Source organism: Ceratotherium simum, chromosome 35, assembly GCF_057802395.1.
Source record: "Ceratotherium simum simum isolate JZ-2026a chromosome 35, ASM5780239v1, whole genome shotgun sequence".
Classification (NCBI taxonomy): domain Eukaryota; kingdom Metazoa; phylum Chordata; class Mammalia; order Perissodactyla; family Rhinocerotidae; genus Ceratotherium; species Ceratotherium simum.
The window spans coordinates 20,224,691-20,237,809 of NC_141934.1; the positions used below are offsets into that span (position 1 = coordinate 20,224,691).

The window sequence follows — 13,119 nt, forward strand, 5'->3', positions numbered from 1 at the left end:
CCATTTCCCCAGAGGACTCTGGGTTTGTTTATTTCTTTTATTTATTCCCGTGGCCGAGGCGCCTGAGACTGGTGGCTGTGCAGACCCGGCACTGAGAGGCGAGGACGGAGAGAAATTAACCTCGCGCCGCTGCCCCCCAGTCGAGCGTGACAGCGCGCGGGCCGGTTGCGTGACTCGTGACGTCTCCAAGTCTTATAGGTGCAGCGGCTGGTGAGATAGTCGGTATCGCCTGGTTGCCTCTTTATTTTATTGGGGTATGCCTGGTAATAAACAGTAATATTTAATTTGTCGAAGACCACAAACCAACTTCGAGCTGGGAGGTACATACTACTCTTGACAGACGCTGGAAGAAGGCTTGGCCTAAACGGGGTCTCTTTTGAGGGTCCTTTCCAAACTCTTCACCTGAACCCCTCTCCCCAGCGCGGCGCTACTCCTGGCTTCTGCGCTGGAAAGAAGAGGTGGCATTTTTGGAGGTGAGTGTCGCCCTGGAGAGCTGTTGGGGTGGGGGGAGGGATAGGTTTCTCTCAACACTTCGCCTGCTCACAGCCTCCTAGCTTCCCGCCACAGCCCTGCTGAATCTTTCCTCCCAGCCTGGCTCCTTTCCACCATCCAAATAAGAATGCACTCCCCTGCATTTTGCCTTCGAGTGTCACCTGGAGAGAACAGATTCTCCCTTGAGGTTTCAAAATCCCAATTTCTCTTGGTGGCCGGCGGTCTGCAGACTAAGTGAATCTGGCTGGGCAATTACTTGGGAGAGTCCAGATTTTCCCTCTCGGGAGGGGGCTGCAGCTTCTTTACAGGAATTTATTTTATCCGCAAATCTCTGAGAATTTAGAAGGATTGAAGTGGTCTTTCTGGATTTCCCCTCCTTTTGCTAGAGATGCGGAGATTCAGGCGCATCCTGAAGCCGTGTTTGTGTTCCGTCTTTGGCCGGGGTCGCCTTCTTAGCAAGCCCAAAGTCCTCTGGGCTGACATCTTGGAAGAGTGAGGGTGTTTTCACAAATAAATAAACTGCCTCGGCGAAAGGCTGCTTGCAAACAAACCTGGAAGGTGGAGTGAGAACTGTGGCAAATGCTTGGGTCAGTTTTCTCCCTGCTTGCCCCACTTTTAGGGCTGGACAATCCACTTTGGAATTTTGCAACAGTGTGTCAGGCCTGCCCTGGGATTTTAGACCAGGATCCACAGAGGGTTACATCGTGGTGGCTGCTGACCTCCAGAGCATTTCTCCTTCCTCCATCCCTCTCCCCAGACCTTGGCCTGGCAGGCCTAAGTCTCTAATCAGAGCTCTAGAAAAGAAGAGGGTGAAGGGGGTACAGGAGACGAGGGTGGGAAACAGAATGGGACCCCTGACATTTATTCCCAGCACCAATGCTCCAATCTGGGTCTGCTCAGGCTGACCTAGTGACTGTGTTTACCCTTCTATTGACCTCTTCAACTCGACCCTCAAAATAATACATTTCAGAGAGGGGGAGGGCAGGGAGAGGAGCCAGTGGAGATGAAAACCCCAGCCCGTCCCCAATGACTGTTTGATTATTTTAATAAAACTGGGCACTGCCTTGTGTACACCTCCAGCCAGGGAGGTCTGGTGGCTCTGGGGGGTGGGGGCCCAACGGCGATTTCTTGGCATCTTTGATCTCGGCCTGCATCCCAACGCACCTTCACCCTGCCTTCACCCTGGAGTCGCTAAGAGTCGGGGTGATGAGTGGGGAGGGGGAGAGATGTCAGGGCGGCTAGCGGCGGCCGGCTGGGCCAGGCGGGGTCAGGCAGCTTTCGTCCTGAGGTCAGCCTTGGAGAGAGAACGCGGGCGAGGCTGCAGAGGCGGCGCGCGGCGAGTGTGTGCACGCGTAGTGCGTTCAGACTCCGTTCTCTGCACAGCCCGCGTCACCGAGATTACTTCCCGGGCAGAAGCCGATCGGGTTTGCGATGATTTGTGCAGGATTTTTTGCAGCCACCGAGCCGCGTTTAGAGCAGCAGAGATGGATGGAGGTTGGGAAGGGGGTGGAGAGGAGGGGATGATCTCCAGGTCTGGGTTTGAGAGTCGTGTTGTGATTTGAGTGTTCGAGAAATCTAATGGAAAAAGTGGTTGGGGGAGGAGTGGGAAGGGAGAGGGAGGGAGGGAGAGAGGGAGAGAGAGGCAGAGGCAGGCAGTGCGCAGTGGGAGCTAGTTGGATAGGCAATTTCAGTACTTTGTAAGCATCAAGGCAGCCCAACGTCACTGAGCTCAGCTTGTATTTCTCAGAGAGAGAGAGAGAGAGACAGAGAGAGAGAGAGAGACAGAGAGGGAGAGGGAGAGGGAGAGGGAGAGAGGGAGAGAGAGAGAGACTCTTACCTCGGATTCCGGAACTTTAACCCTGAAAGCGGTGCTCAGAAAGGACTCGACCATTCCCACGGCTCCCTCTGGTCCCCCAGCTTTCCCTCCCTGGGGTGCAAGGGAGCTGCAGGGCACTGAGGTTATACTATTGAGGGTGCTTGCGGAGGCTGCTGGTTTGCGTTCTTTGGAGCCCTTCTGGCGCCTGACAACTCGGAAGTCTGTAGGGAGAGCGAGAGCAAAGCGGAGGAGGAGGTGTGTGTTGGTGGGCAGTCGCCGCCGAGGCTCCAGCAGTGGGTGCTCCTTTGTAGGCAGCAGTAGCCGCTAGTCTGGGCAAGCAGTTCCCCGCATAAGCCCCGGAGCCACCATGCCCGCGCCCCCGCCTCGCCGCCAGCTTCCCTGCTAGGAGCAAGGAGGGATGTGGTGAATGCACCGGCTTCACCGAGCGAGGTAACCGTCTCCGCAGCTGGCCCGGGAGTCTCGGGAGGAAGCCGGCCGGCCGCGTCGGCTCCGGGAGGCATGAATGGCGGGACTCCAGCCTTGGCCTTGGCTTCTGCAGGGCCCGGCTGGCTGGCAGAGATTTTGAGCAGCCAGGAGCTCCCCGGCGCGTGGAGCCAGCCTGAGAGGCGGCCGTGGCTGGGGGAGCGGCGTTGAGGTTTGCAAGACGCGCGGCCTGGTTCTGTCAAACCGCATCTTGTTCGCCCCTGCCAGCCCCGAGCTCCCCGGGACCCTGGCGAGGGCGCGGGGTGGGATTGTCCCCGTGGCCGGCGGGGAATGGGAGCACACGTGGGGGACGCCAGCCCCGCTTTCTTTTGTTGTGAGCAGGCTGCGGGGCTCCCATCACCGCTTCCCCAAACCCCAAGGGCGTGGTGAGCGAAGCTGCTTGGGAATCCGGCCTCAGAAACTGTCCTTCTCCTTGGCCCCATTTCTGCGTCTCTGGCCACTGCAGACCAGGGTGGGATTCAGCCTTTTGCTTAATTAAGCAGCTGCTAAGATCTTGGGGGCCGTCCCTTGCGCCCCCTCCCCAGTCTTCCCGGGTTTTGAGGGAGGCAATCCCTACTTGAGAACGTAGAGGAGATTGGGAGGAGATCAGAGCAGGAGGCAGGCTCATCCGGGTTTGAACAGTTCTGCAGCTGTTATTTCTGGTGTTGCAACCTCAATATGCCTGCAAACCCGGGCCATTCTACGCGCTGCGTCGAACATAGGCGGCCAATGCAACGCCAGAAGCCCAGGATTTATCTGGGACCCATTTTGCTCTCGCCAACCCCGAGCTTGGGCCTGCAGCTCCAGGAAGCCATGCCTGGCCGAAGCTCGGAGAAGCTCCCCTCGGCCTGGCTGCTCGACACAATGCCCGACCCGGGCTAGAGAGCCAAGAAAGCGAGGAGAATGCGCACCCCCCGGCGGGCGACAGACGCGCGAGGAGAATGCGCACCCCCCCGGCGGGCGACAGAACGCTGGCCACCGGCACCCCCAGCGCGCCTCCCTCCGCGCCTCCCTCCGAACGGCCGCGCGGCCGCTTCGCTTTCCTGCCTGGCGGTCTGTTTGGCTCCTTTTTATTTTTAACGTTGCTTAAGGTTGGGGAAAAGTCTTAATGTTAAAAGACTTAATTTTAAGGCCTGTAACTGATAAAAGACGAACATGAATTCTCTTTCGGACCTGGTCTCTCGATCTGCAAATCTTTCCCGCCTGTGTTTTTGGTTTTGCAAGAGGCGGGTTATTTTAGGCATTTTGCCTGCTGCAGAAAAATATTCCTATTGCGAGTTTTAATCAAAAGAGCTCTGATGACCGCCTGTCATTTTGACGAAGAAAAAAAAAATTCTCAGAAGGACACTAGGTTTTTGTTTTGTTTTTGGTTCATACCCAATGGCTTCCAAAAATACCCAGGCCTTATCTTTATTGGCTCTTCCAGAAGTCCAGACAAATTTGACGGGCAGCTCGCTTATCGCGGGGAGCCTGCGCAGGGGAGATGCGGGCCTCGCCCGCTCTGGGTCTGACCGGGGTCTTTCGCAAGAGATTGTGCGTGGTCATAAAGTAATAGTAATGATAATAATAACACGACTTGCTGCAGCGTCTTTCAGCTGGGAACGGAGAGGTGCTGGTAGCTGGCCACTGGGGGCCCAACTGCTCCTTCCTATCACTAAAACTGCGATTCCAACCTTCTCTTTTCTCTCTCTGCACCTCTCTCTCTCTCTGCTTCCCGTCCTCAGAGCAGGACCCCGCGCGGGCACAGGGCCACGGGCACACCATGGCCGACGCAGACGAGGGCTTCGGCCTGGCCCACACACCCCTGGAACCTGACTCAAAGGATTTACCCTGCGACTCAAAAGCCGAGAGCGCCCTAGGAGCCCCCAGCAAGTCCCCCTCATCCCCGCAGGCCGCATTCACCCAGCAGGTAAGAAGACCTCGAGCCTAGGCACCCTTTGCAGAAACCAAAGCCGGTCTTGCGGGGGAGGAGGGGGCGGGAAATCTATTGCTGTTTATTGTCCCCTTACCTCCTCATCCCCACTCAATTTCACTTTTCTCTGCCCTGCCTCCCCCAAAACCAGTATATTCCAATCCACTTTATTGTGACGATTATCTTTATGGCCAGAGAATTTTTGAAATACATTTAAGTTGCTAGAGAAGCCTTAATTTTCTGGCTATTTGGGGCCAGCTAACAATGGCCCAGATCATTCCTTTCCTGCTGCGCTAGGTGTGGACTCGGCCCTAAGCGCCTCATTAAGGGCCGGGTCAGCGGCCGCTTCAGGCTCGCATGAGCGATGGCTTGACCCCTCCTTAGATCTTCCTTAGCCTTCGCCTCTGCCCGCCTCCTCCGCGCCGCCGCCGAGACCCACGCGCCGCACCATTTGTCTTGCGGCCAGGGCCTGGCGGGCTGACGCGCCCTGGCCGGCGGCGGGGAGCGCGCAGGGCTGTGCCGGGAGGGCGCACCGAGCCGCGGGCTCGCCTGGCTGGAAGCTGGGCCCGAGCGGAGCATGAACCCTCGCCTGTCGCTCTGCCTCCTACACCCTGGCGCACTGGGCGCTCAAGGCGGCCGTTGTAGACTTAGATGCTTTTAAACAGGGTGTCAGCTGGCTGGACGCGGGGTGACTTGACCAGAAGAGATACATGTACATAGCTAAAACCCTTCTTTGGCATTTCGATGTCTTTCCTCGCCTCTCTATTTTGCCCTTCACGTGTCATGAAAATGTGTGTATATTTGTAGAGAAGCAGAGAGCAGTGGGCACGCAGTTTTGGAAACTTAGATTTTTTTCTTTTATGGAAAAGCAAATCCGCTTATTAGATGCTTATGGATTATTGCAAAACTAAGACTTTGCATATTTTTTTTTGGCATCGGTTTTGTAAAATAACTTTTAGTTGAAAGCGGAAATGTTAAATGGCTTCAGCTGTGCCCATAATCAAAACAACTTGAAGTGAACGAAACTGGGTGTGACGAGAGCCTAGAAGGTTTATTAATATAGACATTTGAGAATTAATTTTTTTTCGGACTGCAGAACCTCTTCCAATATACAGACATTTTAAATTTTAAATTTCTCCTCTGTTGATGTTTGCACCGCCGTGGTGAGAATAAACATATATACAGTATTTGCCCATCTGTATGTTTGCTTGTGGACATCTGGGTGTCTACATCAGAATATCCTGAGTGGGTTTTTCGAGATTGAGTAATTTTTTTTTTGCTTAGGTGCATTTTGGCTAATGCGGATTGAGATTGGTCCAATTTTTTACTCAGCCCCGTCCTCCCCACCGACACTCTGGAGCACCCTGATGGTTAGGGACTTTTCTCTAGCCTTGTGATGGTAGCAGATGAAGGAGACAGCACTGCGCTGTGGGGATCAAACCTCCCCTGGACGGAGCACACACAGGGATTCCCTGCAGACAGTTCTGTGGGCTGGGGCCAGTTTCCAGCCTCTGAGCCCACAAGCTCCGGAGGGAAGGAGGAGAAGTCTCTGTGCTTGGGAGGAGTTTGGGGAGGAAAGGCTCACTGCCGGTGCCTGGCTAGTCTGTGTGACTTTTCTCTCCTTCCTGTAGGGCATGGAAGGGATCAAGGTGTTTCTCCATGAAAGAGAACTGTGGCTGAAATTCCACGAAGTGGGCACAGAAATGATCATAACCAAAGCTGGAAGGTGAGCCAGTCACCTCTGTGAAGGGGCCCAGGGAAATTGTGGGGGAGAGCGAGAAGAAAAGGTGGCTTGAGAGACAAGATAGGAGAAGAGGAGAAAGGAGAGGAGACAGAAGGGAGAGCATAGAAGAGAAGAGAGAGAGAATGGATATATTTTGTTTGACCCGATTCTGGTTAAAGAGGCACAGGGAATTCCTCCACTGATCTCCATCAGGGTGGAGGACATATCTGCCAGTTTCAAAGGTGGAAACAGGGCATTTCTTCCAACTGGGCCTTTCATCCACCTCGTATATAAGAAGAATCAAGAATTTGGGATTGTGCTCTCGGGACGGATTAGTAATGAGAGACAGAGGGACGAGGAGGGAGCGAGCGGGAAAAGGGAGGTGCAGAGAAGACACAAGGATGAGACCGGGTCTCACACTTGATTCCTCGCCCCCAGCCTCCTCCTCACCCTCCCTGACCTCGGAGTGGTTCCAGAGTCCCAGCCAATTGCCAAAGTCCGAATCGTTGAGTGTATTTGCTACCTCCTTCATTGTTTATAGAAAGCAGGCGAAGCCTTTGAAATTGAACGGGGGCTCGGCCGGCCTTTATATACAGACACCGATAAACACGGCAGTTTCGCCGAGACACTCACCCCGGAGTTCCTCTTAAAAGCTCAGAGCTAGAAATGCTAGACTTCTGGGGGAGGGGGTGGGAGAGTCGTGCAGCGCTGGACTGAAGTGTGTGCGTGCGCCCTCGCCCAGACCCGGGGACGTCCTCGCCACATCCCTACCGGTGCCGGAGTAGCCCTCCGCGGCCCAAAGGGCAGAAAGCCGCAGTCTGCCCAGAGCAGGCGTGTGAAGCCAGAGAGGCCGGTAGGCCCAAGCCACTGAGTGTGTGAAGGGGAGGGTGGAGCCTCCTGGCCAGCCGCCCCCGGTTCCCCAGCCGAAGTCTCCCGCAATAAACTGACAACAGTGACATTTATTATTATTTGAAATTAAACAACGTCTGCTCCCCCGCTCGGCCTGAGTGAACTAGGAGGCGCGTTCTGTTTATAGCAAGGAACTAAGGTCTTCCCATTCCGCAGAGGAAGGAAAGACGCGGCCGGCCGGGGCCTCCTTCCCCCCCACCAGCCTGAGCCGAGAGGATTTAACTATAAAAGGCCTCCGAAGCCTCCCGCGCCTCCGCCTCCAGGCGCGCTCGCTCGGCTGGCCAGATAAACACTGCGAGGCTTCGGTTCCAAGGCTTGAAGGAGAGGCCTCCACTCACCCCTGCCCGCCATCCCTGAGCGAGCCAGGATCCAGCAGCTTGTCCAGTCGCCCAGGCCAGCCTTGAGGATGCCCGCTTCCCGGGGCGCACTCCTCCCAAGGCGGACGGGGATTTGGAGCGCGCCTGGGCGCGGAGAGGGAGCGGGCACAGCGCGTGCAGCCCCGCAGCACCGGCTTTCCAACGACCCGATCCTCTTTCAGGCCCCGGCTCTTTATGAAACGAAATCCGGATGGGTTTTGAGTTTCTTTGCCGAGGGCCAAAGAGTTTAGATCCTCCAAGGAAGAGTGCCAGGCGCCTTGGAGAAGCTGTGGGTGCATTTAGGAATAAATTCCTTCTAGAGACTCGTGTCAGAGGTCACCAACCGAGTTGTACTCTGGGGGCGGAGGACTGAGGCCAGGACCGGAGGTGTGCGGGCACCCACGCGTGTGCATCCCTAGGGCGCACACACTTTGGTGTCCACGTGACACGGCAGCGATGCGCAGGTGGGCCAAAGCACCTGGCTGGGCGGAGGAGGCCAGCTTTTTACCTAATAAGCTTCCTCCTGCCCCCAAATTAAAAAGTAGGTGTCTGGCTCTGAAAAGAGCATTTTGCAGGAGTTGACATGGGGGTCCCTTTCAGACCTTCTTCAAAACTAGTTCTCTAGAAGCCCTGCCTCCTGGTTTCTGTTTTCCTTCTAGATACATATAGTTGCCAGCCTCCTTTCTCATCTCCTCGCCTCTCTCCTCTCCATAATTTTAAGGGAAACCCGGGATGGATCTTGGCAAGAGCGGAGCAGGGGCCACTTTTCTCTTCCACGATTCTCGAGGATTCGCTTGCATTAATTTTGTGGATGCCCCCCTCAGAATATTGCATTAATTCCCTCTGTCTCTCTCCCTCTGCCACTCTTCCTCTCTTCCTCTCTCTCCTCCTTCCTCCCCATCTCTCCTAGGCGGATGTTTCCCAGTTACAAAGTAAAGGTGACAGGCCTTAATCCCAAAACGAAGTACATCCTCCTGATGGACATCGTTCCCGCTGATGACCACAGATACAAGTTTGCAGATAATAAATGGTAGGCACCAAGGTGGCAAGTAAGGAGGATGGGGAGGAAAGTGGAAACCGAGTCTCCTCCCCACACTGAACCAATAAACATTTTTGAGCTCCTACTGTGCACTAGAGGCTTTTACTGCCAATTCCTGTGCATCCTCTTGACAACCCTGTAGAGGAAGAAAGAGCAGCCATTAGCCCCCATTTTATAGCGAGAAAACTGAGGCTCAGAGGAAGTAAAGCTCCTATATCTATTGCTGCACGCCTGGGTTGCAGATTTTTAAAAAGGGTATTGTTACCAAGCGCTGGAGGTATTTCTGGGGGCATAAAACCATTTACAGTTATTTTTTATGAGTTACCTGCTTTGAACATGCCTTTTTATGAAATTGCAAAATCAGCCGTGGTATTTGAGTTAAACAGGCAAGAGAGGAGAGGCCCATTCCTTCGGTAGATTGCTCCCATGCTGCCGAGAGTGCAGAGGCTTGAAGAGGAAGCCCCCTCTGAAAGCCCTCAAGGAATTTTCCAGGATTTTTTTTGCAAGTTCAGGCTTCCAGAACCTGCCTATTGTTTGTGGGCAGGGAGAGGCTCTGGAGGCTGGGGGAGGAATGAGGTGGAAGAAGAAAGAGCCGGCCGGTGGGGCTCGCCTGGACACCGGCGCCAGGCGTTCTGGGCACCTGGAATTGCAGATGCCCAAGTGGCACCTGAGGGTCAGGCCATTTCCAGATCATTCTCATATTAAGCAGCCCTCGCCCAGCCAAGAACTGGTGGGCACCACGGTCCGCTAACTCTGGGCGGGTTTCACCTCTCCTTGGTGTAGGTCTGTGACAGGCAAAGCAGAGCCCGCCATGCCGGGCCGCCTCTACGTGCACCCAGACTCACCAGCCACCGGGGCGCATTGGATGCGGCAGCTCGTCTCCTTCCAGAAACTCAAGCTCACCAACAACCACCTGGACCCGTTTGGGCATGTAAGTAGCTTGTGCAGCCCAAGATCTCGGGTCCATACCCTCTCTGTCTTCCTTGCCCTCTCCCCTCTCCCTTCTGCTCTCTGAGTTTGTCTTGGCTCCTTCAGCTAATGTTTCTCCTTTCCTAACTCCAAATTCCCTCCCTTGGTCTTTTCCTCCCTCTGCTTCTTGATCTGGCCTTCCTTTCTCTTCTCTTTCCCCCCCTTCTCATCTCTCTTTCCTTTTCTCTTCTTTCTCTCACATTCTAATTCAGTTTTCCATTTCTTCTTCTTGCTCTCTGTCTCTACCTCTCACTCATTCATGTGCACTTCTGCAGTCCTCCCTGTGGCCCACCATCCTGCACTCTGGGTCTGTCTTTCCCAAGTTGCTGGAGATCGGCCTGGTTCTCTTGGCCGGGGACTCATGCTGCATCCCTGCCGCTAGCATCCAGCTCTCTGCCTTTGCTGGGGTGGGCTGACTTAGTGGGGTGACTACAGCTCCTCATTCTGGGCCTGGATGCTGGGGCCGGCAAACTGGGTCTGCGTCTCAGTCCCATCTGTGATTAAGGGTGGGGGGTGTGTTTTGGTCCTGCAGAAAACGTGGTCCCTCCAGCCCAGCGGGTACTCAGCCCAGACCGCACAGAGGCTGGAGCACGTGGGAGCCATACATACCTTCCCTACTTCTTTCCAAGTCTTGCCTTATTATTGGGATGTTGCAGCTGAGAGGGAGACCCCAGGCCACCTGCCCCTCTTTTACAGATGGAGAAACCAACCCACCAGAGGCAAATTCCGGTACCCCTGCCCCCTTTTAGCTTGATACTCTTGGGTTTATCTGTTTTTCCCAACTTGCAGCTTTCCCCTCCCCACACCATGCCCAGAGCAGGCAAACCTAGACCAGAGTCCCAAACCTGGAGAAGGAGGCCTGGTGAACCCCTCAAAACTGCACGCAGAAGAGTGAGTGTATGCAGCCCCCCAACCCCCAAGAGAATGTGTAGCTTTTAGCAGATTCTCCATAGGGCATCACTCTCTCTTTCCCAAAGAAAACCAAATGAAGACCAAAACACCGATTTTTGGAAAATTGTCCCTAAACCTCTTCGTTGGAAATAATTAATCACCAGGACAGAACACAGTCTCTGAATTCAGTGTTTAGAACACTTGTATGAGGATTCCACCAAACAAGGGGACTCGTTGGTCTTAGGACATTTAATCCTCGTAGCTGCCTGGAGAGGAGGACGGAAATATGCGTGCAGCTTTTGTAAATGGGAGTCCAGGGGAGGGGAGGGGACTTGCCCAAGGTCATACAGCTTGTATTTGGGGACAGGGATTTGAGGCTAGGTCTCCCTAATTCCAAAAGTGGTCTCTGTCCTGCCATGTTGTCTCTTTAGAGAGAACCGAAAAACGTATGGTCCCCAATTTGGGGACATGACAGGACTGGGTGCAAATGATTCGATGGGGGGAAGGACAGTTTGTAAATGTCCGAATGAGAAATCTGCTCCTGTGGGGGCGTTAGGACTCTCCTAAGGGTGGGTGGTGGGAAGGGGACCACAGGGCCCCCCACTAATGTGCTTTGCTCTCTACATGTGGTTGGTGTGAGATTGAACTGCTGGCCAGTGGGGAAGAGAGAAGGAAGGCCCATTCCCTTTCTGAGCTGTTGGGAAGGAGCAGAAGAGCATAGAGAGGCATTTCTAGGCAAGATGCGGGCCCCCTTTCTGCTTAAACCAGGGTGTTTTGCCAGCAGTGGCCTCCTTGCTGGTGCATCCCAGCGCAGAAATGCCCTCGAGCTTGCGTGGGTGTTGGCTGGCCGGCGAGGGGTATGTACCTGCTGGTACCGAACGGATGCTTTAGGTTAAGTGCGCTGGGGAGAGATGGGGCCGTTTTATAAAGGTCCTGCGTACATCTCCCGGCTGGCTGGCGTCCTTTTGGAGGCTGGACCCTTTTGTGGGGGCCTCGGTGGAAGCTTGGTGCCGCGAAGTGGGACTGTGCCCCAGCCCCATGTTGGCTCTTAGGTTTCCCTCTGCGGCTCTCGGTGGGCCTTTGGGGTCGCAGCAGGGTGCACGCCTGGGGAAGGCGCACGGCCCCGCCACCAAGTTCCGGGCACCCCTGCGAGTTTCAGGTCCTCCCGAGCCCACGGAGGAGGGAGCGGAGCTCCGAGCTGCTCCAGACTCCCCGGCCGCCGCGCTTTCCCACCCCAATCTCCGGACTCTGAGTCCAGAGCCGCCCTAATGAAATTAGGAGCCATTAGATCGCCCTCGCGCTGATGTCTCCACACTGTCCCCGGCCGTCAAAGCAATTTGGCTAAGCCGGGAGGATGGCCGCGCCGGCTGGGGGCTGCGGCGGCTCGCGGGGCCCTGCTGCGTCTCTCTGTCGCCACGCCGCCCCGGCCGGCGTCGCTATCGGCCAGGGAGGCGGCCAGGCCACGGCGGCCGGAGATTAGAGCCGCGCGGCCGGGGTCGGGGAGCCGCGGGGCCCCGAGCTTCGCGCCCCTCCCCCGCCTCCAGGCCGGTCCCTAGGGTTGGCCCAAGAACCCTGCCCCAGGGTCATCAATGCAAATAATCAAAACCACCGAGGCAACCTCGCCGCTCCAGTTTGCCGTCCTGGGGAAAAAGCAGGCCAGATTTTCGGTTAAACGCGGCGAATCGCCCATTCGGTGGGTCCCTATCAGAACGCTTTGATAAATATTAGCGTCAGCAGCGTCCCGGAAGCATCGAAACGCAGTGTCATCAGAACAAACCCAGTTTTATTAGTAGGGATGCTCATCTCCTATGGGGTCTGCTCCAGCAGAGCCGGCGGCCCTGGAGAGCCCCCTCCTAATATTGATTATAGTGGCTGTAAACACAGTCCAGCGACAGCCATCAGACCCCTCTTGTCCGAGGGACCACCCTAAACGTGGAGAGGATAGAAAGGAAGGAGAAAGAGAATATTCCCAGGAAAGCAAATGCAGCAGTTCTGTCTGGGGCCAAGTCTGGAGATAATTCCAGTTGTGGATCCTGAGATGTCGGTGACGCTGGAGAAAGGGAAGCTCAAGAGCCCCCAGGCCCTGGTTGGATGGTGGCGCTGGGGGCGCTTCCTCTCCCATCTCGCCATCCTGAGAGCCCCCCCTCATTTTCCTCTTTTTTCCTTGACTCCACTTTGCACATTCTCCAAACACAAGGCCAAGCCTATGATTTTCATTCCAGTTCTGCAAACTCTCGGTCTCTTCTTTTGCATCTCGTAGAGTTTCTTTCTTTTTTTTTTTTTTGGAGGGGGGGATTATTTGTATATGTGTTTGTTTGTTTGTTTCTTCTCTTTCATTCCAAAATTGTCGCCCAGGCTTCCTGGGGGCGCCAGTTTCTTTCTCCGGACTTGCTTTGCTCTCCTTGGGGGCGGGAAGTGCCCTACGCAGGGAGTTAATTTATTAAGCAAACTTTATTAAGAATTCTGATTTACTGCCATGTGTGCTTTGGGTAGATTCTTGGAATATTACCCTGCCTTTTTGTGTTGGAA

General features: G+C 55.0%; 1 protein-coding gene across 3 annotated transcripts in view; it reads left to right on the top strand.

Annotated features, from left to right (window-relative positions):
- Positions 1-330: 330 nt before the first annotated feature.
- Positions 331-13,119, top strand: part of TBX5 (T-box transcription factor 5) — a 44,110-nt gene continuing 31,321 nt past the window's right edge. The window contains exons 1-5 of one of the 3 annotated variants that reach the window (XM_087423627.1): positions 331-473; positions 4,521-4,700; positions 6,335-6,429; positions 8,602-8,721; positions 9,514-9,661. In XM_087423627.1, the coding sequence (XP_087279753.1) occupies positions 4,554-4,700; positions 6,335-6,429; positions 8,602-8,721; positions 9,514-9,661 (510 nt within the window). In that variant the 5' untranslated portion in view covers positions 331-473; positions 4,521-4,553. Of the gene's footprint in view, positions 474-1,976; positions 1,987-4,515; positions 4,701-6,334; positions 6,430-8,601; positions 8,722-9,513; positions 9,662-13,119 lie in introns of those variants that run through there. The other 2 variants (XM_014787082.2, XM_087423625.1) reach the window with 2 other exon arrangements.